This window comes from Ascaphus truei, chromosome 2 (genome assembly GCF_040206685.1).
Source record: "Ascaphus truei isolate aAscTru1 chromosome 2, aAscTru1.hap1, whole genome shotgun sequence".
NCBI lineage: Eukaryota > Metazoa > Chordata > Amphibia > Anura > Ascaphidae > Ascaphus > Ascaphus truei.
This window is the reverse complement of record NC_134484.1, coordinates 452,106,446-452,127,181: the sequence shown is the minus strand read 5'-3', so window position 1 is coordinate 452,127,181 and position 20,736 is coordinate 452,106,446. Positions and strand designations below refer to the sequence as shown.

The following is a 20,736-nucleotide window of genomic DNA, read 5'->3' as shown; positions in this document are numbered from 1 at the left end:
AGAGACACAGACAGCATCCTTTAAATCTGGCGCAGGCATTTCTTGGGTATGAGCGGAGGAGTACAGCAATGATGGTATCTGTTCCAGTTCTTTGGTAGTTCTGAATTCAGTATACACCGGATCACACACTTATACCAGATTTCAGGAAATCCGAGATTGCCCAAGTATGGACTTGTTTTTCTCAGTTGAAACTACATTTTCAGAATATTTTATTTCACCGATACCACACCTCGTTAGTCCCGTTCCCGTTCATATCTTACCTACCACCTTCCTGCCTCCTTAAACATACCACGGGCGCGTCCCTTATTTTAGCCTCCACGTAACCGTGTCTTTGTACTGTAGGTACCAGAGGGGCCCACTGTGCTACATTCTTTCTACTCCCTAAATCCTCTCAGTATTTCTCTAAGATCTTTATATTAATGACCTTGCTACTTCTAGATAACTCGGAAACTGCATTCCTTTGCTACTTCTGTTCACTATTTAGGTGCCAGCGTCTACCTTATACAGTTAGTGCATATACAGACAATATGGTGCCTGGTTCAACCTGACATCATCTCATCTTCAAAAGCAACAACAGATCCTACAGTTTCTCATGTGCCTATAAATATTACGCAGGTTAAAACAAACCCATATATAAAAATAAAAAAAAATCAATGTACACAAGAAATTTATATGACTGAAGTAGATGAGAAACGGATAATGTCTGTGCTGATCAAAGGTTCCTCGCCGCAGGTTATTTCCTCATCTCAGCACAGAGAAGGGAGACCATGTGATCAGAACACAATACCAGCAGGAGTCCTGTTCCCGTGGGTTGCATGCGCATGCTTCCCCCCTATCAAAAGCCATATAGTGCAGACCCTTCTGGCAGTGAATGGGGTCATCTAGGATTCAAATAGGTCAACAAAGATCCCGCATGTAAAAAAAAATGGCCTACAACATCAGCTGTTTACTTGAATAAGGAAAGATCAATGTGTAGACACCAATGGGGCATAAGTGATTTGGTGAACTGGACCTTACACAGCAAATACAGGAGTCAAAGCCACTAGAGACCATTCCCATTAATCAGCTTCTAAGCCACTAACTGTAGCCCCCTCCAAAAGGAGGAAGAATTAGCCAACAAATGACCAATTTATTCTATTATTCTAACTGGTATTTTCACCCCTTGCATAAAATATGAAGGCGTCACTGATTGTCAATGTTCCTCACCTGAAAAGGAGTGTACCTCACGCAAACCATTCCCTCATATTTACGGAACCGGACTTCCAAGTGGGAATCCCAAGTTAAAGACGCACCGCTCACTGATTTCGGGAAGGCTACCAGATATCTCTGTAGATTCTCAGGTGCATAACGTTGTTGAACCAGCATTATCCGATACAGTATACAGAGTGAAGATAATAAAACCACATGCCTCCCACCACCGATCAGCCTACTGAAACCTCTTCAATATCGCACACACTAGGCACGGCTAGAATGAGAATCTCTGTTGAGAATACAATGTGCTAAGGGCAGAACTTTTCAGATTCCTGCATCCACAAAGCATTAAGGGACAATTTCTGTAAAATAAAAAAAGCAAGGCCCGATCGGCCTCTTTAGCTGATATAGAATAAGCCCCTAAAACTGCGATTCCTGATCAGATGACCTCATTCATGTACAGGCTGTGAATATAATACCCGCTCTTTATTACCCGATACATTGTTAAAAAGGGAAATAGGAGAGATGTGCAATTACCTGACCCGGATGAGTCCCGAGCGTGGGGAAATTTCATTTCGGAACGAATTCCCGATCTGGGCGGCAGCAAACGGTAGCTTTCCCTGATTAAATTCCAAAAGGCGTTTGAAGTTGAGGAAGATTCCTTGTGCGGTTTCGGGTCTCAAGTAGCTATTAATGGAAAACATGGGACACAAAAATAGACCAAGTTTAATGACGGAACGCGTGAAATTCTGTTTTCTGAACGCAACCGATGTTACGTTTTCTACAATGTTATAGTGATCAAAGGCAGAGCACAAACTAATAAAAGGGGTGGTAAATAAAATTGTGCTAAATTCCAACTCATGAATACGTGGGGGGGGGGTGGAAAAGACAATTTATATCTGCATTCTTCATTGCCTTTCCCAAAAGATGAACTTGGAGCAGCATACCCGGTCATATTCCCACCAGGCCCGATCGACGTCTGGAACATTAGGTTGAAAGATACCGGAGGGGAGAGATCATTTCCAGTAATGGGAGATTTCACAATGTACTTCACAAAAAGATCAGCGAGATCTTGCTGGCTGTAGTTGTCCATCTGTATGAGGAAGAACCAGACGCATGCAAAATACAAGGTCACTCATACTGTACAGTATGTCACATTGACCAATGACGTGAACCCCATCAGTACTATCCCTTATAACAGGGGTGCTCAACCCCCCCTTCTCTTCCCCCCCCCACAGGTCAGGTTTTCAGGATATCCCAGCTTCAGCACAGGTGGCTCAATCAAGAGGCTCAGTCAAAGTTTTTTTGTTACTACTCATTACTCTACATATTGTCAACACACGTCTGGCCCTAATTTAGCCAATGACTGCAACAATGCAACTTCAAGTTAAACCAAAATTAGGGTTGTCCATAAAAAAATTTAAAAAATCAATAAACTACCCAACTGGCAAGGAATTTACTCCAAAATAGGTCCGAAAAATTAAATAAACTAGGCAAACAGATTTAGGAAATTAGCCGAGATGGCGACAAGAAGAATGTATTGGTCCCTATCCTGGGAGCACCATCACACGTATGGTAAGCGTGGTCCTAGAACAGCATCCAGAAACAGGCGCTCATTCTTGTCGCCACCAAAAAGAACGTCTAAGTTTGGTTTATTTAGTAATGGAGTGCTGCTTCTTCTAGGGCTGCATTGCAGAAGGATGAAGTACAGCCCTTCGCATACTACGGTCATGCAAACGAGCGACCAACCACCCCTTCCAGTAGCACGCCAACTAGACACCGAGATTTCTGCTGAGAAGTCCTTTTGCTGAAAGGTCCAACGAGACGTGTGTGTTGGTTACAGTTAGAGGGCCTTGTTTTTTTAAGTTTTATTTTGAACACGGTACTCACTCACCTGTGTCAGGACATTCTCCATTTCCACCTTTTTCTCTTGTGTACACTTTTTGTCCGACATCAATTTCTGCAAGTGAGCTGGAAGTCACAAAACAGTTTAAGTTTTGGTACTAGCTAGTTAAGCAAGACGGTGCTCGCTCAGTGGAATCACAAACACAGAACTATTATTTACACGATGAAACAAACATCCCTTTTTGTGTTCTGCTGCCATCCATGTCCAATACTTGGGTATAGCATAACGGGTTAGAGCAGACTCTACAGACGGGCAATTATCTTTGAAAGTCCAATCGCCTCTTAGGGAGCTACTTACAATGTGGCACAAAACCCACATTCACAGAGTTGTCCAACAAGCACAACCCTGCAGCTTTAAATATACAACTCTACTCAGGAACATGATACAACCATGTGACATAGCCCCTTTTGTCTCATAATTGATTGTCTCAAAACAATTTACATGTAAAACCATTACCCTACATCCATTGTTTTACCCCATTAAACACATGATCTGAACAAGCCATTTATACACTTTCATACACTATGCATACTGTAAATATAACACGATTTGCATGTGAGAATAGCCAAAAAGGGGACACCATGAAACCTCATTCAACTGTTCAGCTAATGTCAAAATCACCTTTTAAGAGATGGTCAGCACGAAAACATTCTCCGTTCGTGAGGTCTTTCACCATGAAATCGGCAAACTTGTCCACGTGGCCGGAGGTTCTGAAACAAGACGATGGTTAGATCGGACATTTTCTGAGACATCCCATATCAGCTTTTCATATCAGCCCAAAAGGGGATCATTAACAGATTTGCAGTTGCCGAAACGCTACTCTTCATAAAATGTGTATATATCTGTATGTGTACTGGATGTATCTGTATATGTACTTCTAACCCCCTTTGGGATTGTTCTGGCCTTGTGTGGTTAACTGTGTGGACACACAGGGTATGCCCCACCCCATTCTACCTGATTACATTGACATCACAGGAGGGTATATATAGTGAGGGAGAAGGTTTTAGAAGGCAGGTCCCTGGAGGAGTTCCCAGTAGAGGGGCCTTCTCTGTGTATAGTGTAAATGGATTGGGGTATATATGATCTTATAGTAGGGCAGGTATACGCTTTCTTGTTTTGTAGTTTCGGACAGTGCCCTTATCAGCTAGATCCATAGAAATGACTCATCCCTACTGTCCGGAATCACATGGAGGAAGCCTGTGCCCAGATGGGGTTCCCCGAACTGTAATCCCAAGGCATAGCAGGATCAGCCCAACCGTAGGGTCCCTAGCTAACTACAGTAACCCAGGCGGCCACGAGGTGGCCTTCAGGACCCGAGACGGGGATACTGATAACAGTATGAGATGAGAGGGAGTAATGCCCAGAAGGGGTCTTCATGAATGAAGCACTACGGACACTATGCAGGAAAGGGATCAGTTAGGTCAGCAGTGCGCAAACTGGGGGGCGGGAGTCTTTTTTGGGGGGCATGTCACACTTACCCGGCTCACCACGTGACATGACCACGCAGCGTCATTTGACGCCCGTTGCCATGGAGATGCAACGTCAAATGACGCTGTGGGTCACGTGATGTCACATGACCCGAGGGGTCATTTGACGCCACGGGGGGGGGGGGGGGGGGGCACAACACAGGGGGTGAGCAGCACAGGAAGTTTGCACACCCCTGAGTTAAGTAACACAGGATGAGCAAAAACTAAGCACTTCCCTAGCGGGCCAAGATTGGGGTAGTTAGGGATGAGAAATAGTACAAACAGTGGAAAGAACAAAGACTGCACATTGTGTAACGTGTATGATGCGACTGAGTCCTTATCTACAGCAGTAAATAAAGCTCCTGTTTGTACGAATAAAGTTCCTGGCGCCCGTCATTGTATCTTCAGATATGCACCGACTTTCCTCCAAATAAGTAGTTCACCTTGACTATATAAAGTACTTAACAAACATTTTATCATTGAACGTTCCCTTTTCATCCTGTCTCAATCCGAGAAAACGTTCTAGTTTGGAGAAATATTGCCGTATAAAACATTTTCTAAGGGCCTTTTAAAGACGTGAATACAGTTTTCTAAATGCTGCTTATTCTCAGTCCTGATAAAAATAAAAATTGCATTCCCCCCTATGTTAGGTTTGATTGCCAAAACGTTCTACTGACCAGCCCTTCGATCAGTATTCCTTAGTTACACGTTGCATATCTCGAGTTGTAACTTTTGAGCCCCCGATTAGAACCACATAGAACACGGAAGGAAATATTTACTTGAGAACAGACTCCGGTGTGAGCATCGTGCAATCAATCTCCAGGATCTGCTCCTCCTGAATAAAGTGCTGCCTCCAGATTTGAATTATGTTGTTTTTCAACGCACACCCAACGGGGCCAAAATCATATAGCCCACTGACACCTGGCAAAGGTAGGACAGAAATAAGGTTTATTAGCAATCAACTGCTTTACTTCAACAATGATAAACACCATAGAAATATATTTGCGCTTACAATGAGTACAGTTGAAATATGTTAAGATTTCGCCACGTAATGGTTTGGGCTTTCATGAAATAATGGATGTAAAACTTGGGGACATGGGCACACGTGTTGCGAATGTATTATACTAGAAGCAATCTAGTCTACACCTGACAGTTTAAATGAGAATTGGTGGCTAGATTTGCCACACCTGAAAGAGAGAGGGAGGCAATCAGGGTGCAAATCAAGACAGGGGAGCAAAGCGTTACCAGTGTCACAAAAACAGTGACAAAGATTTCAACGCTTTGAATCCCAAAGTTTTATAAAACGAGCCAAATGCTGCTTCTGATCTTGGGAAATGAATGTGTGTGCACTTTGTTAACACTGGTAATACCCCAAAAACCCCAAAAGTGGGGTCATTACACAGCTGGCATCCAATCCAGACCAGTATACTGTAGCTTTTCTTTCTACCAATGTCCAATGCATTTCTCAGCACTTTGTAAAGAAATGCAATTACGGCAGAGACTAACTAACCTACAAAGAACATTGATCTGTGTGCGGGGCTTTCACTACAGTCTGTTACACAGAAGTGAATGTCTACACGTGTGACTGGGGCAACTGCAAATGGTGTTTCTTAGCACACTATTGTCAGCACTTTGTAAGGTGATGCAGACACACAACCCAAAAGTGTTACGCAGAATATATTCCATGCCTCTCATGTAGCTGGTGCCTGCAATGTACCCATCTGCAGGCCCCGGCAGAACCAAAGGACCAAACCCCCACTAAGGTTCTCCACCATTTTTATGATTCTTTTAAGATCTAACAAAAAAAATAAAAAAATGCTAACAGAGGGGGTCTATGATGCATTGCAAGGGTTAGCAGCGTTACAGATTTTTGACCCAAAAGACCTAGTGTCGCGGAATACGCAAAACCTGCTGCCTGTTAGGGACTAGTTTGTGGTCAACACTTCACTGACGGAAGATTGTAGTAGTCAATGCAAATTACAGTGATACAGGGCGGACTCATTATTCAGATGTTAGAAAATACCAATGGAAGCCACTTATAAAAAAAACAAAAAATACAGCTACAACTAGTAGAATCCTTCACGTTTAAATACGTAAACCAGAAGAACAAGGACAATCAGGGCAATTTATACTTTAGAAATGGCAGGCTGTGGGACCACACCAAGAACCGATCAATGTTTTATACCCCGTTTGCATGGTGACCAGCAAAGTTATTGTGTAAGTGTTCAAAAAAATGCAGCACTCCCCCCCATTTTTTTATTTTTGTTGCTGATCTGACGAAACCGGGGGTCCTCTGGCACTGACCCGTGCCATTCTCAGCTGCTGGGGTCACCCAAGAGGAAGCCGCAATGCCACGCTCTGATTATTTGACCGCTTCCAATCTGCACACAGGAGTGAGGCCGACCTGCAGCTACATGGATTCCCACAGAAGGGAATACGCAGTAAATACAAAGATATATTTGTCTAGCAATATACGTAGGGCCCACAGAGCAGAGAATAGTGCGGTCCAGCTCAGAAGGTTCTTTACGTTAAAATTAGGAATAAATAAAACATGCACAAAACAAATCCAGTAGATTGGCTGGTTGGGGGGGGGGGGGGAGTGGAGGAAGGGGAGTGCCGGTGCACAAAACTGCTCGCACTAGAAGTCTTTGATATATCCAATTGCAAAGTAGTTACCTCCATAGATAGCAAAAGCCTGGTCATAGAAGAAGCGCCGTTTCAAAGTGTCCTCCATCTTCGTTCTGTCCACAATATCATCCTTGGGCTGGAGAGACAGTTCCTGTAAAAATGTGAAGGATTAATTTACACGAATTCTTTTTGCGGTATCTAATGGGTATGTAAGAAAGCAAACACGTTACAGCAGTAATATCACATGCATGGCAACTCCGAATTAAAAGGGGAAACCCGCCTACAACCAAACTGCACTGTATTGCCAGTGACTTGTTAGAGGGGTTACAGTACATCTCCGGGTTTGATGCCTTTTTTACCAACATCGGATACACCTATAAAAAGGGGAGGCCAACTCCAGTCCTAAAGGACCATGAACAGGTCTTCCCGATATCCCTGCTTCAGCACAGGTGGCTCAATCAGTGGCTCAGTCAAAGACCGAGCCACTTGGGCTGAAGCAGAGACCGATTAAGCCACCTATGCTGAAGCAAAGATATCCTGAAAACATGACCTGGTGGTGACCCTTGAGGACTGGAGTTGGCTGGCCCTGACCTACAAGAATTTAATCACCTTTATCTGCTGTCGCTATATTCAGCAAGAGCTTGCACAGGCAGAGCTCCCCTGCCAACTACTCTCCTTCTCGTCCTCGGCCCCGATCAGTGCGCCAACAAAGATCAGGGTAAAGAAAACACTTGATTGGCAACTCCCCCATTCAGAGCCCCATAACAATTGCAAATTGTAATCTATTGTTAGGTTAGCAGAATAAGCCTACCAGATGATTTTAGCATGGTTAGGTTAGATTAGTTTTAGAAAGCCCATTAGATCGTTACATTATTTACAAAAGATTGTTTATGATCAGCTATGTGGCATTGCACCTTAATATGCTGTGCAAATAGGACTGCATGGAGGCACTGTAAGTGCTTCTATCAGAGCTTGGCGCTGCTATTTTGGGAGTAAAAAGTGCAGTGTATGTAGGCCATTGTATGGAGATTTTAGGGGTGCCCATTTGGAACAGGGAGCAGGTTAGCTGTCAGGTTGCTGGGTAAACAAGATTGCTTTGCAGAATTTCACAAAATTATGAAGGAACGACTTTAGGGTTAAAAAAAAAAAAAAAACCCAGGAAAGGTTGTACCATTTATTGGAACCAACAGTTCTTCATACATTACGTGTAAACTGTATGTGGGCTTTTGAGATCTCAAAAGTCTCTACTAGAGAGATATCTGGAGGTATCATAAGATGTAACACCTGAAGAAGGGATTTGTGGGATCTCAAATGTTAATGCACATACTACATACACAAATCAAATCTTCTTGTCATCCCTACAAAACTCAGCTGTCTCCATGTCTAAAGAAGTGGCGGCAGAGCTTACTGAAGATAGGAGGATTTAAGGTTGAACCAAAGATTCCATATTGTCTGCATAGGCACCAACTGTACAAGGTAGACCAGGGCTGCGCAAACTTCCTCGGCTGCGCCCCCATGCGTGCTCTGCCCCTAGGTCGCCCCACCGCCCCCTTACCTTGAATGCGGCGTCAAATGACTCTGCGGGGTCATCTGACGCTGCGTTGCCATGGCGACAGTCGCCAAATGACACGTGGACGCGAGGCCTGGTAAGTGAATTTTACAGAGGCCTCACACTGAATAGCGTGGGGCCTCTGTAACCGCTGCGCCCCCCCCCCCTTAAAACCTGTCCCCCAGATTTCGCACCGCTGAGGGAGACGCTGGCACCTAAATAGTGAACAGAAGTAGCAAAGGAATGCAGTTTCCGAGTTATCTAGAAGTAGCAAGGAAATTAATATAAAGATCTTAAAGAAATACTGAGAGGATTTAGGGAGTAGAAAGAATGTGGCACAGTGGGCCCCTCTGGTACCTACAGTACAAAGACACGGTTACGTGGAGGCTAAAATAAGGGATGCGCCCTTGGTATGTTTAAGGAGGCAGGAAGGTGGTAGATAAGATATGAACGGGAACGGGACTAACGAGGTGTGGTATCGGTGAAATAAAATATTCTGAAAATGTAGTTTCAACTGAGAAAAACAAGTCCATACTTGGGCAATCTCGGATTTCCTGAAATCTGGTATAAGTGTGTGATCCGGTGTATACTGAATTCAGAACTACCAAAGAACTGGAACAGATACTATCATTGCTGTACTTCTCCGCTCATAACCAAGAAACGCCGGCGCCAGATTTTTAAGATGTGGTCTGTGTCTCTGAATAAATATAATGAAAATAATTCGACCCGTGGGCTTATTGATGGAGGTGATACACCTGTTTTCACTTACAAGTGAAGATTATATAAAAACACAAAGCAGTGGTTATTGTGGGTTTGGAGAAGCAGAAATATCAGGTTACGTCATATTCATGAAATTATTGCATCTGATTAAAAACATGGAGAATTACCTTTGCTTCTAAGGTCCTTTTTCGAGCCTTCAGCTCTGCCACTGCCTTGTCAACGTCAACTTGTGGGACTTTCTCGTCTTTTAGCTTCCGTACTAGGTTTCCCTGGGAAAATGGAAGAAAAAACAGGAGGGTAAAAACATGACAGACAATTGAAATTCTAAAAACCGCTCTGTTTTTTAAATCTGGATATTACAAATGAAATGCCGTTATAGGGTTGCAACACTAAAGCCCCATAAGTACGTTCCAAACGCCCAATAGTCTTCTCCCTGTTAAAGCAGCAGTCATTTATTCATGCATTTTATCTTGCCCTTTCCAAAGCCGGTTTTTATTTTAAGGCCAGGAGCGCACATAGCGCTATGCGGCGCCGCGTGGCTGCATGCGCACACCTCCGTCCGCTGAGCAATGTGTTAACATCCCCAGCAGATGGAATGATCCGACACACCACGCCCCCACGTGACGCGCTCAGCCTCCCACCCTGAGAGCGAGGAGCTCTGAGCAGGGTGAACAGGGTCCTGAGAGTTCAGAGCGGGGAGCTCTGAGCTGAGAGCGGGGTAAAACAAAAGGGTGTGTGTGTGTGGGTGTGTGTGTGTGTGTGTGTGCGCGCAGGGAGCTGCAGACTCTGTTCACTTTCAGTAGCTAATGCATTGATTGGCTGCTGAAACTGACGTCGCGCTGCTGCAGCCTGGAATCACAGTTTTGAAAGACTCCAGCAACAGCGGCGACGACGCCGCGCTTAGCAGCCAATGGTAGTTTCAACAATGAACACTACCATTAGCTGCCAGGGGTCAGTGACGAACGCACGCACATTGCGTAGCGCTGTGTGTTTTCAAGGCCTAACAATGTGATGCTTAGTTCAGGTGATAAACGTTTGAAACAGGAGTTTTAGGGGTTGAGAAGAAGCTCTCCTCGGAGCACACTGCAGTCTGAAGTTTACAATAGAAACCACAGAGCTAGAAAAACATTAGCGAGAGCAGGACATGCTCAGGGCAAGATACTACCAATGCATATATGCACGGTAGGCTTCTGGGGGTGGATTGCTGGAGCACTCGCATGTAGCAATCAAAGTGATGCGTGCAGGTGGTGTAATGCTCAAATGATCAAAATCTGTACAGTACGCAAAAAAATATAGCACATTCGCATGCCTCAGACAGCTCTGCAACCTTGCTTTTTCACATTATCTCTTAGCATACAATGCTCCCACTGCAGCTAGGGATTCTGGGTAATGACATGCAAATGAACACTCACAGTGAGTCACTCATTACTAAGCTATTTATTGCTATCATTTGGGCCTAATTCAATATAGAGCTACACTTGCAACCAGAAATGGATGCTTGGCTGTGACCAAAATGCCGCCGGGCACACTTCGCCACGGGGCATCTCACCGTGGGACACCGCCGCGATGTCCGGCCCGCCGCGCCCCCGACCCAACAAGCCAAGTTAGGTCTGCCTCTCCGACAACTGCATGTTTAAATGTCCCGCGCGGGACCGCTACGCTGCCTAGACAGGCCGCTGCAGTTGTCGGAGCGGGCGGGGCAGACCTGGCTTGTCAGGCGCGCGGCAGACGGCGGTCGGGCAGTCACGTGTCCCACGGTAAAATGTCCCAGCAGCGTTTTGGACACGGCCAAAAGTCCTAAGCCACTTGCAACTATGTAAGGAGTCATGCTGCTCTTTTTTTGCATACTCTACAAAAATGCAGGAAACATTTTCCTCTGCAATGTGCTGTTCGAGGCTTAATTTACACAGTAGCACTGGCAGATTCACTCAATCCTGTAGGTCTGCTAATAACAAAGCAGCTACACTGCTAATCTCAACACTTTCAGGTTCTAATCCAATGTTTTCACAGAGATATGGAGACTCCGCTAAAGCTTGTGAGGCATCTCTTAAAAGTACACCGAGTCACATCGGATTTAATCACCAGTGTTAAAATTAAATAAGCTTCTCAATGAAAGCAGACTGTTGAACCACTCGGAGGCGTATGGACAGTCCATGTGCTCTGCCACAGAGGTCTTGAAAGCAGAATTCATGGCTGGACGTACAACCACAAGCCGGCCGCTTCACTGCCTCAACTTCACCTAGGGTTTCCTACAAGGAAATGCAGCAACACAAATCAGAATAATGCAGTGGTGTCTTCAAACCTCTGGAACTAATGTATCAGTCTCTGTGCACACCTATTTTTCAATATGAGATAGATAGAGAGAGATAGAGATAGTGATATATATACACACACACTTTTTTTCCCCCCCTGTGTGGGCAAGTATCCAAACTGGATTGCATTAAACTTTATGGGAGATTTTCATTACAGCCCAAAAAAAGCAGTTTTCTCCAATATGGTACTACTGCCAGCGATAACCTAGTACTGTATATTATTGTACATGTGCACAAGTTCTATCTTCAGGCTGTATCCCTTTAAAACCGTAAACTCTTATATCCCCGACATGAATAACGGGCACTCGAGGAGGAACATACAGTAGGTGACAGATGAAAGGGTAAACTTTTTCAGTTGTTTTTGTAATTCTTTCCATCCCAAATCAGAATATTTGAAGACATTGGTAAAACAGATATGTATTGCAGATTATTATTATTTTTAGCAAATAAAAATACCACTTTTGAGCACATTCGCATGTCTCGGACAAGTCTGCAACTCTGCCTTTCCCCCATCACCTCTTAACACAATGCTTCCACAGCAGCCAGGGATTCTGGGTAATGACATGCAAATGAGCAGAGTGCGTCACTTTGTTTCAAATCACTGAACGAACAATGATGGTGTGCATCATCGCACAGACTTAACAAGTGTAACACAACGTAATTATTTTTAGCTCTGTCTTCTCCTACATTGCGCTTTCTGAGGCGTAAAAATGCTTCTTGATATTGTTACTGAACACTGCCGCTGTACTTTGCGCTGGGAAAAAACACCCTGAACTCCAACCACGGCAAATTTACAGTCTCATGTTTCTAGTACCATGGAAGATAAGCGGTCCTAAAATCACAAGCTACTGGGTCTCCAATTATGGGATCCCACTTTAAAAGGACAGTGCCTGGCAATACTCTAACACAATACTCTAACACAATACTCTAACACAATACTCTAACACAATACTCTAACACAATACTCTAACACAATACTCTAACACAATACTCTAACACAATACTCTAACACAATACTCTAACACAATACTCTAACACAAAGCCTTAAGCAACACATTTTGGGGGAGAAGCACTAAGCGCAGGGTATGACACCCAGACCCGCAATTCCAGTCAGTATCGGTTATCATCGGGTTCGGGGTGCGATACCCTGCATGGGCACGTGGTGAAACCCAGCATTACATTGTGAACATTAAAGGCAGAAGAAAGCGTTCAGCACAGACCGCACTATATAAAACGGCAGGAAAAACATGCCGAGTAGTGTGCGAGTGGCATTTCAACTCAGCACTCTTCCCCCCCCCCTTTTTTTAATGCAAACACTTCTGTGCTAAACCATCAGAGGATAAGTATAAGGCCGCGCTTATAGCCCCGGCGACGTCGACGTCACGCTGCGGGCGCTGAAAAAAATCAAATTTCATTGACTTTCAGCGATCGCGACCAAGCCGAAGCACCGCTTCTACTATAAGCACACGCGACGGATGCAATGCATTTGTTTTGACGCAATGCCGCGCCGACTATAAACGCAGCCTAAGGACGCAATACATGCTGCAGTGTTAAAGACCAAAGCAGCTCACCTACAAATTAAGTGCAATTTGTTACATTGATAATTGTACATTAATAATGTACACAAAGTTTCAGAAGAGTTACAGTACGTAAAAATACCATATGGGTACATTTGCATGTCTTTACCCCCCAATCATATATCTTGGCATACAATGCTTCCACTGCAGCCAGGGATTCTGGGTAATGACATGCAAATGAACACTCCGTGACTTCGAATGCCGTTTGCTTCTTGTCTGGTTATACCCACTACCAGCCTCGCATTGCAAAGCCAGTATAACCAACCTCACCGTGATATTCCCTACAATGTCAAAATAGCTGGGTTACTGGCGCTGCACTTCTGTAACCCAGGCTGTGCTGGTAAGCGGTGTAATACGGCAGGCGTACACATAGAGGGCATCCATGTTAAAATGAATAAGAAGCAAAAATGTGACAGGGTGTGCTCATTTGCATGTAATTACCCAGAATCCCTGGGTGCAGTGGAAGCACTGTATGCAGAGGGATAATGGGGAAAGGCAGGGTTGCAGCCCTGTCTGAGACATGCAAAAGTGCTCATAAGTGGCATTTTTATTTGCTGTACACTGTACAGTAGAGGGTTTTAGTCACTTTTTTAATCATCATACTGTAACTTGTTTTGTCTGTTAAATGGCAGTTGAAAATGCTGTGTTTCTAATAATTCCACTTTATATACCGTGCACCCCAAAACTGGAACAACCTACCAGAGACTCTCACATCCTCCACCAGTTTAAGTTCTTCAAATCTAAGGCTTTCTCACATTTTAATCTGGTCTGTAACTGTTACATACGCCCATAATATACATCTCCTCTAGCTGTGCATGCAATGTCTTGTATATAATGAATACCCTGTTCATTTATGTAACTGTATTTGTAACCATGTATTTGTCTTAACGCTGTGCCCAGGACATACTTGAAAACGAGAGGTAACTCTCAATGTATTACTTCCTGGTAAAACATTTTTTATAAATCAATAAATAATAAATATAAAACTATAATCGGTGTGGCTGTCCTTTGTACTGTAGTAGATGACAAGTTCCAGAACACAACACACAGTATAGGAGACTTTACTTTCATATGTCTTCATTTTTAAGCCGCTTATTAAAAACAATGTGCGTTGCGCCTGCACTCAGAAGCATGTTGGATTAATGCTGTTTTAATGAGATGTTTGTTCTATAAAGCCTCACATGGATTGGGAGGTTCCTCTCCTCTGCTTGTGTGTACTGCATTTCTAGGTTAACGTGGCAGAGGGAGGCGATTGAAAGGGGGGGGGGATGGGTAGAAGGGGGGGAGGCAATCATCTGAAATTCCTAGGAGGGGATAGTGTAGTTTACCAAAGTAAGAAAGCTATTCTAACACAGCCTGCAGAGCTGTCTGAATGCTGCTGTTCTGCAGGGGGATGAAGGCTGTTCAACACTGCAGATAATAAAAGCTGAAGCAATCTGTAACACATCAAGGATTCTTGTCATGCAGTTTCTGTATGTTAAGAAAAATGTAAACGATGATAAATATCGAATAACGAGAATTACCCCCTTTTATACTGCTAGTCTCCTTAGAAATACAGAAAAAACAGACAAAGAAATGTATGGTTATGGAGAGAAAGCCACAAAGGTGTAGGCTTTTGGGATATGCTGCACCAATGTGGCCATTGGATCCTATGGAAACTGTTATTCTTAGAATAGGTTGTATATTCTGCAGAACAATCTCACAGGATACAATACAGTATATCTGTAATATAAACAGCGATCTGAAGAGCAACAGCCTAGCAAAACTAAATCACAGCAGACTGCATAAAATACTTCTTGAAAGACAATGCCAATACTCTGTGTCAGCGTCTTTACCTCTATATGAGCGGTGGAACCCACTAGGATTTTATTTCCCCTCCATGGGACTCTAATGCATACATATTCTGTGTAGATCAAAAATACTTCTGCTGTGGTAGAGATTACATGTTTAAAATAAAAAAATATACTGTTTTTTATATTATACATACTTTATAACATTGCCGTATTTTACATTGAAAAAAGGGCAAAAATAAATGAATGTGTCATTCACAGTGAAGTGTCAATACCTATTTTTACCTTCAGCTTGAGGCACTCTTCAAAAATAAAAAGTTATTCTTTTTTGGTTTTGTTTTTAAATCACAGACGGCTCATTTAAATATTCTGACAGTCCCCGTGTACGTGACGAATGAGCTCCGTGCCCAGTATCCTTCCACTTAACCCCAAAGGGTAAAATGCCACTCCTTTGTTACTCATTTCCTCTACAGCAGCGGGGCGCAAACTGGGGGGCGCGAGATTTTTTTTGGGGGGAGCAGGCAGTTGCAGATGTCCCGCGCTCTCCCCCCAGGCCATCAAATTAAATGCCGGGGGACGACGCAAGGCCTCTGCAACCCCTACTTACCGAGGTTCAGCCGGCTACAGGACACGTTACCATGGCAACGCGGCGTCGTGACATCACGGTTGCCACGGTAGCATGACGTCAAATGACGCAGGTCACGTGACGTCACACAACCCCGCGTCATCATTTGACGCTGCGTGAGGTAAGGAGGGGAGCGCACCAAGGAGGAGAGCAGGCATGGGGGGCGCAACAAAAAAAAGTTTGCGTGCCCCTACAGCTCCCTTCAACATTCATGGAAGTTGGTAACTGCTTTTCTACCCCACTCAGTCCATAAGTTACCCCCATACTGCCCTTCCAAGGAACGGTTAAAATCAACCTCACCCTCCCCTGGGAAGCCTGTAAGAGTTTAACTCATACTGCAAGTAGGTTGCCCCATGAGCAAAGCCTGGGTTATGTGTGTCTGTTTTTCTTCTTAATAGTGGTTAAAAACATGATAACTTTTTTTTTTTAAGCTCTGGCCTTTAGTCCAGGGGAGCTCAACTCGTCCTCAAGACTCCCCCAACAGGTCAGGTTTTCAGAATACCCATGCTACAGCAAAGCAGGTGGCTCAATCTGAAGCCCAGTCAAATACTGAGCCACCTGTGCTGAAGCAGGGACATATCCTGAAAACCTGACCTGTTGGGGGGGGGGGGGGTCGTCTTGAGGACTGGAGTTGCGCCCCCCTGCTTTAGACTGCACTGGGCTCTGGGAAGGGCTACATTTTAGCCCCTCAGACACTTCATATTTTAAACGATTGCTCCTATTGCTTTCAAATAAAAACAGCGTTGGAAACGCCCAGATATCAACTAAAGTAAATTAAATACAACGCAAAAAAAAGTTAAAACACATATCAATCAGTGCGGACTGCTACTTTAAACAGATGTTTAGTGAATAATAAAACATCGCTTCAGTAAGCGATCGAGTAGGTTTAACGACATCCGAAATGCAGCTAGTACTGTGTCCACGTCTCCCCACCCCCCTGGAAGAGAAGGAAGCCATGCTAAAGCCCATCACCTATTAGTGAGTCTGGCCCACAATGAGCAAAGTTCTGATGTCGCCAAGTAATGTTTTTTTACCATGGAATAGAAGTGTTTAGATGGGGGGCGGGGGCATGAAAGTATGATAACTCTCAATATCAGGGAAGCATTGGCAATTCAGGAAAGGATTCCCTGACCCCTAGAGAACAGATGAAGACGTCTCCTCGGTAAGAGGATAGTACAGAGGCACTCGGCATACTGCAGAATATTCATCCACCGTGTGCAGCCGGAAATGTGCACAATACCCCTCCAACAATCTAGCCAGAAATAGAAATATGATGTGGTTGGGAAACGTGCACTCTCTACTTTAAGGTATTAAACAAAGGCACAAAGCACACTTTATACACGGGCAAAGGCCGCGATTAAAGTGGGCGCAACGGTGCGTGCGATTTTGCACGCTGCTAGAACAAAGTGCATCAGCCGATAGGGGCCGGCCATAGTGCGCGCGAGCAAAATGCAGAGTAACCGCCCGGCAGATTTTTCAAACTACAAATCATTTTGTTTTTACGCGCGGTGGCCGCATCACGTGAGCGGCTCAGCCAATGAGTGCGAACCAGCCTGGTGACGTGTCCACCTCGCCTCTCCAATCGGTGGAAGCTCAGTTCATCCATCGCTCGGGCGACAGGCACGCGGGACGCCATGCTCTCCGTCGCGCCGACCATAATCTCCGGCTAAGGGTGGGTAACCATGCTGGTCCTTTCTTTCATGTAGTAACAAAGGAGGGAGAGGGAGTAGGTGCTATGATACCTTTAATTGGATCAACTAGAAGCGGAGATCCTTTTTTGAAGGATCCTGAGAGGTTCAAAAGCTTGTAACAGATCAACTACTTGTTGGACCAATAAAAAGTTATCCTACCACCTATTACAGTGTTGGGCAACTCCAGTCTTCAAGGGTCACCAGCAGGTCAGGTTTTAAAGTTATCCCTGCTTCAGCACAGGTGGCTCAGTGCTGAAGCAGGGATATCCTTAAAACCTGATCTCTTGGTTGCCCTTGAGGACTGGAGTTGTCCAAACCTGACCTATTCCCTCTCTCCCTCCTTTGTAACATTATACACTGAATCAGACGCGTTGTTTAAAATTGAGAAAATGAAAGCAATGCTTTGTTCCTCCCCAAAAGCTTAAAATTGCAAGCGTTTTTGCACAAAAGGAAAGTAGAAGTCAAAGTACAGATCACACTAAGTGTATTAAAGGTGTCTGACAAAATATCATTTTTCAAACTACAGTATGACAGATTGCATCTTTAAAGCACCAATTCAATTAACTGTAAAAGGAAACAAAATTAACTTACTTTAAAATTAGCAGTTCATTTTCAACCTGATTTGTACACGATGTTGCAAGCTAAAGCGATTCTTAATAATTGTATACAATTTAATCTCCAACATTTCCTATCCCCAAACAAATATTATTTAAAAATGATCACTCCTAAACAGAATCCCCTTGCTAGGTTTGCCAAGTTGATTTTGTGGAATACCCCTAACCTATGCTCTTAAACTTCTAAAACTTATAAAGACAACCCACCCAGTGAAGCTCAGCTACGGGTGCTTCGGACTCAACCACAGTGGTAAACCATTTGTAGCAACTATAGATCCAGAACTGACCCCAGGGATGCTCTAAACCCTACTACCATGGAAACCTCACCTCAGGAGACCTTGTCTGCTATGCTAATTGTTCCAGCAGACAGTCTTCCTTCTACTCTGAAGTGCTAACTAGCTGGGTTATACACTGTGCACAAGAAAGTAACCATGATGAACACGTACAAGTCAACATTTTGTAAGTTATGATGACATGTTTTGGACAAAATAATGAAAGGTCAAGGTAGAATGGATGTCACCAAGTCCCTCTGATAAATCCTACACCATCATCCATACTATAAACTGAAGTGACAACCTTTTCTGCAGTCGATCCCATCTTGCTAAAATGTCGATGCACAAGAAAACCTTTCCCACTGTTTGAGATAATGACCTCGTTTTAACTCTATATTCTTGTTCAGGCTAAACGCAGACAAAGCAACAGCTTTAGATAATAGTACTACTGAAAGGAGCTTCTTGTTAAATACATTCTTTGATACCCTCCAGAGGTAAAAGGAACAACAACTAATCTTTGATGTGGGACAACTCCCTCCATCTTCAAGTGTGAAAAAAGTGAGATTTGATTATGTTGGACATTCACAATGCACACAACCGTACAGACCACAAGTGCTTAGAAATTCAATGCAAGCACCCTGGGAGATGCTGCTGGTCATCACGGACCACAATATTTGACCCATTCTATTATCAAACAAAACACTACCCCCCAAAAATTGAACCAATTTTTTTTTTATTAGTAACACAAACTGAAAACAGTAGTAAACGGTCCGATGAACATTTAAAAACGATATTAATCGGAGATCCATGGATATGCGTTTACTTCTGCCCTTGGGTTTACCAATACTACTAGATTAAGAGAATTTGGGTTTACCAATACTACTAGATTAAGAGAACTTCATAGGAAACAGGGATTACAGTCCCATTGTAAACTGTTCTTGATGTTGGATATGTCTTATCATTTCTCAAGACTCGCTCATTGAAATCAAATCTGACTCATTTTACCACCACTCATGCTTTCATACCCTGGCTGCCAGTAATTCTGTCCAATAAAACAGCACAATTGATACTTCTCCCAATCAGCACTTTATCACAAACATTTCTTCTTTGTTATTACATTTCCCCTTAAAACGCAACCTTCCCACCCCCAAACACTGCCATTAAAAATCAATAAATCATTCACAACACCCGCACCATCAAACCCCACATATATTCCATTTTAACCAATGCAATACTAAATGTTTGTTTGTTTTTTTCATTTGTATTTGAATCCACACAACTGTCCTACTCAGAAACAAAATTATGGAGGGTTTTACCCCCAAATCCACCAGCCCCAAGAACAATACAATGAATACATAGAAGGGATTATTTGTATTTTGTACACACAATCCGATTAATACGTGTACTGTATGGCGGGGGAGTGGGTTGTTATTTGCACACACAATCTGATTAATACATGTATGGGGTTGTTATTTGCACACACACAGTCCCCTCTCCTGGTGCTGCTCCCTGTGACAGCTCTGCCTGCCTCTCACCTGCTCTCTGACCGCCTGCCTCAGGGGAGCCAGCTGCTCCTCCGCACTCCCCTCCATGCTGGGCGCTGGGTAAGTGACAGGTGCTGGGTAGGTGCCGGGCGCTGGGCAGGTGACAGGTGCCGAGTGGCGGTGCTGGTTCTTTAACCTCTGGACTCGGTGCTGCCGGGTGGGAGCGCTGGCGTTACCCCGGGCTGCTGTGAGGGTGCAGTGTAGTAGGAGGGAGGCGCCGGCAGACCGGGGATGGGGAGGAGGAGGGTGGTGCAGCAGCAGCAGCAGGGCGGGGGCGGCTCTGAGCAGCAGCATGGACCGCAGGCGTGACACTCACTCACTGCATGATGAAATCTCTCTCTCCCGCACCGGCCGCCAAGCGTGAGCCAACGGCGCCGCGACACTGTCGGCAAAGCAGCGTGACAGACGGCAATCGTGTGTCATTGAAAGGCGCCGGCGGCCATTTTTGTTAAGGGCACTATGCCCTCACTGTTGGGGACTGTGCTGTGTGACTGTGTTTTGTACCGTTGAAACATCAGGCGGTTGGTACCTTTCAAATGTGGAAAGCCAGAAAAGAAAAAGTACCTTTGCATTGATATGGTGAATAGTAAGGACATTGAGCACACCCTAAATCTGAAGATACAACAGTGCTGGACGAACGCATAAGCCACAGTTGATGCCAGGGGTCTCAAACTCTGTCCTCAAGGGCCACTATCCATAGAGTGACCGGAAGTCCCAGTTTCGCCAGCACAGTCCTGGTTTGTAGATCTGTCCTGACTTTTTGAGGTGCTGTCCCGGTTTTCTAAACCCCCTTTCTACCTTCGATTGCACATGAGCGACCGGTAAACCCCAAACGCGCATATGCCACAACC

The 20,736-nt window shown here is 44.3% G+C and overlaps 1 protein-coding gene across 1 annotated transcript in view; it reads right to left on the bottom strand.

Moving 5' to 3' along the window:
* Positions 1–20,248, bottom strand: part of GARS1 (glycyl-tRNA synthetase 1) — a 44,092-nt gene extending 23,844 nt beyond the window's left edge. Inside the window, exons 1-8 of the mRNA XM_075587948.1 lie at positions 19,877–20,248; positions 9,628–9,729; positions 7,240–7,342; positions 5,343–5,484; positions 3,719–3,807; positions 3,086–3,162; positions 2,139–2,284; positions 1,729–1,878 (exon numbers count right to left, since the gene is read on the bottom strand). Coding sequence (XP_075444063.1) covers positions 1,729–1,878; positions 2,139–2,284; positions 3,086–3,162; positions 3,719–3,807; positions 5,343–5,484; positions 7,240–7,342; positions 9,628–9,729; positions 19,877–20,179 — 1,112 coding nt within the window. The 5' untranslated portion in view covers positions 20,180–20,248. The remainder of the gene's footprint in view (positions 1–1,728; positions 1,879–2,138; positions 2,285–3,085; positions 3,163–3,718; positions 3,808–5,342; positions 5,485–7,239; positions 7,343–9,627; positions 9,730–19,876) is intronic.
* Positions 20,249–20,736: the final 488 nt, after the last annotated feature.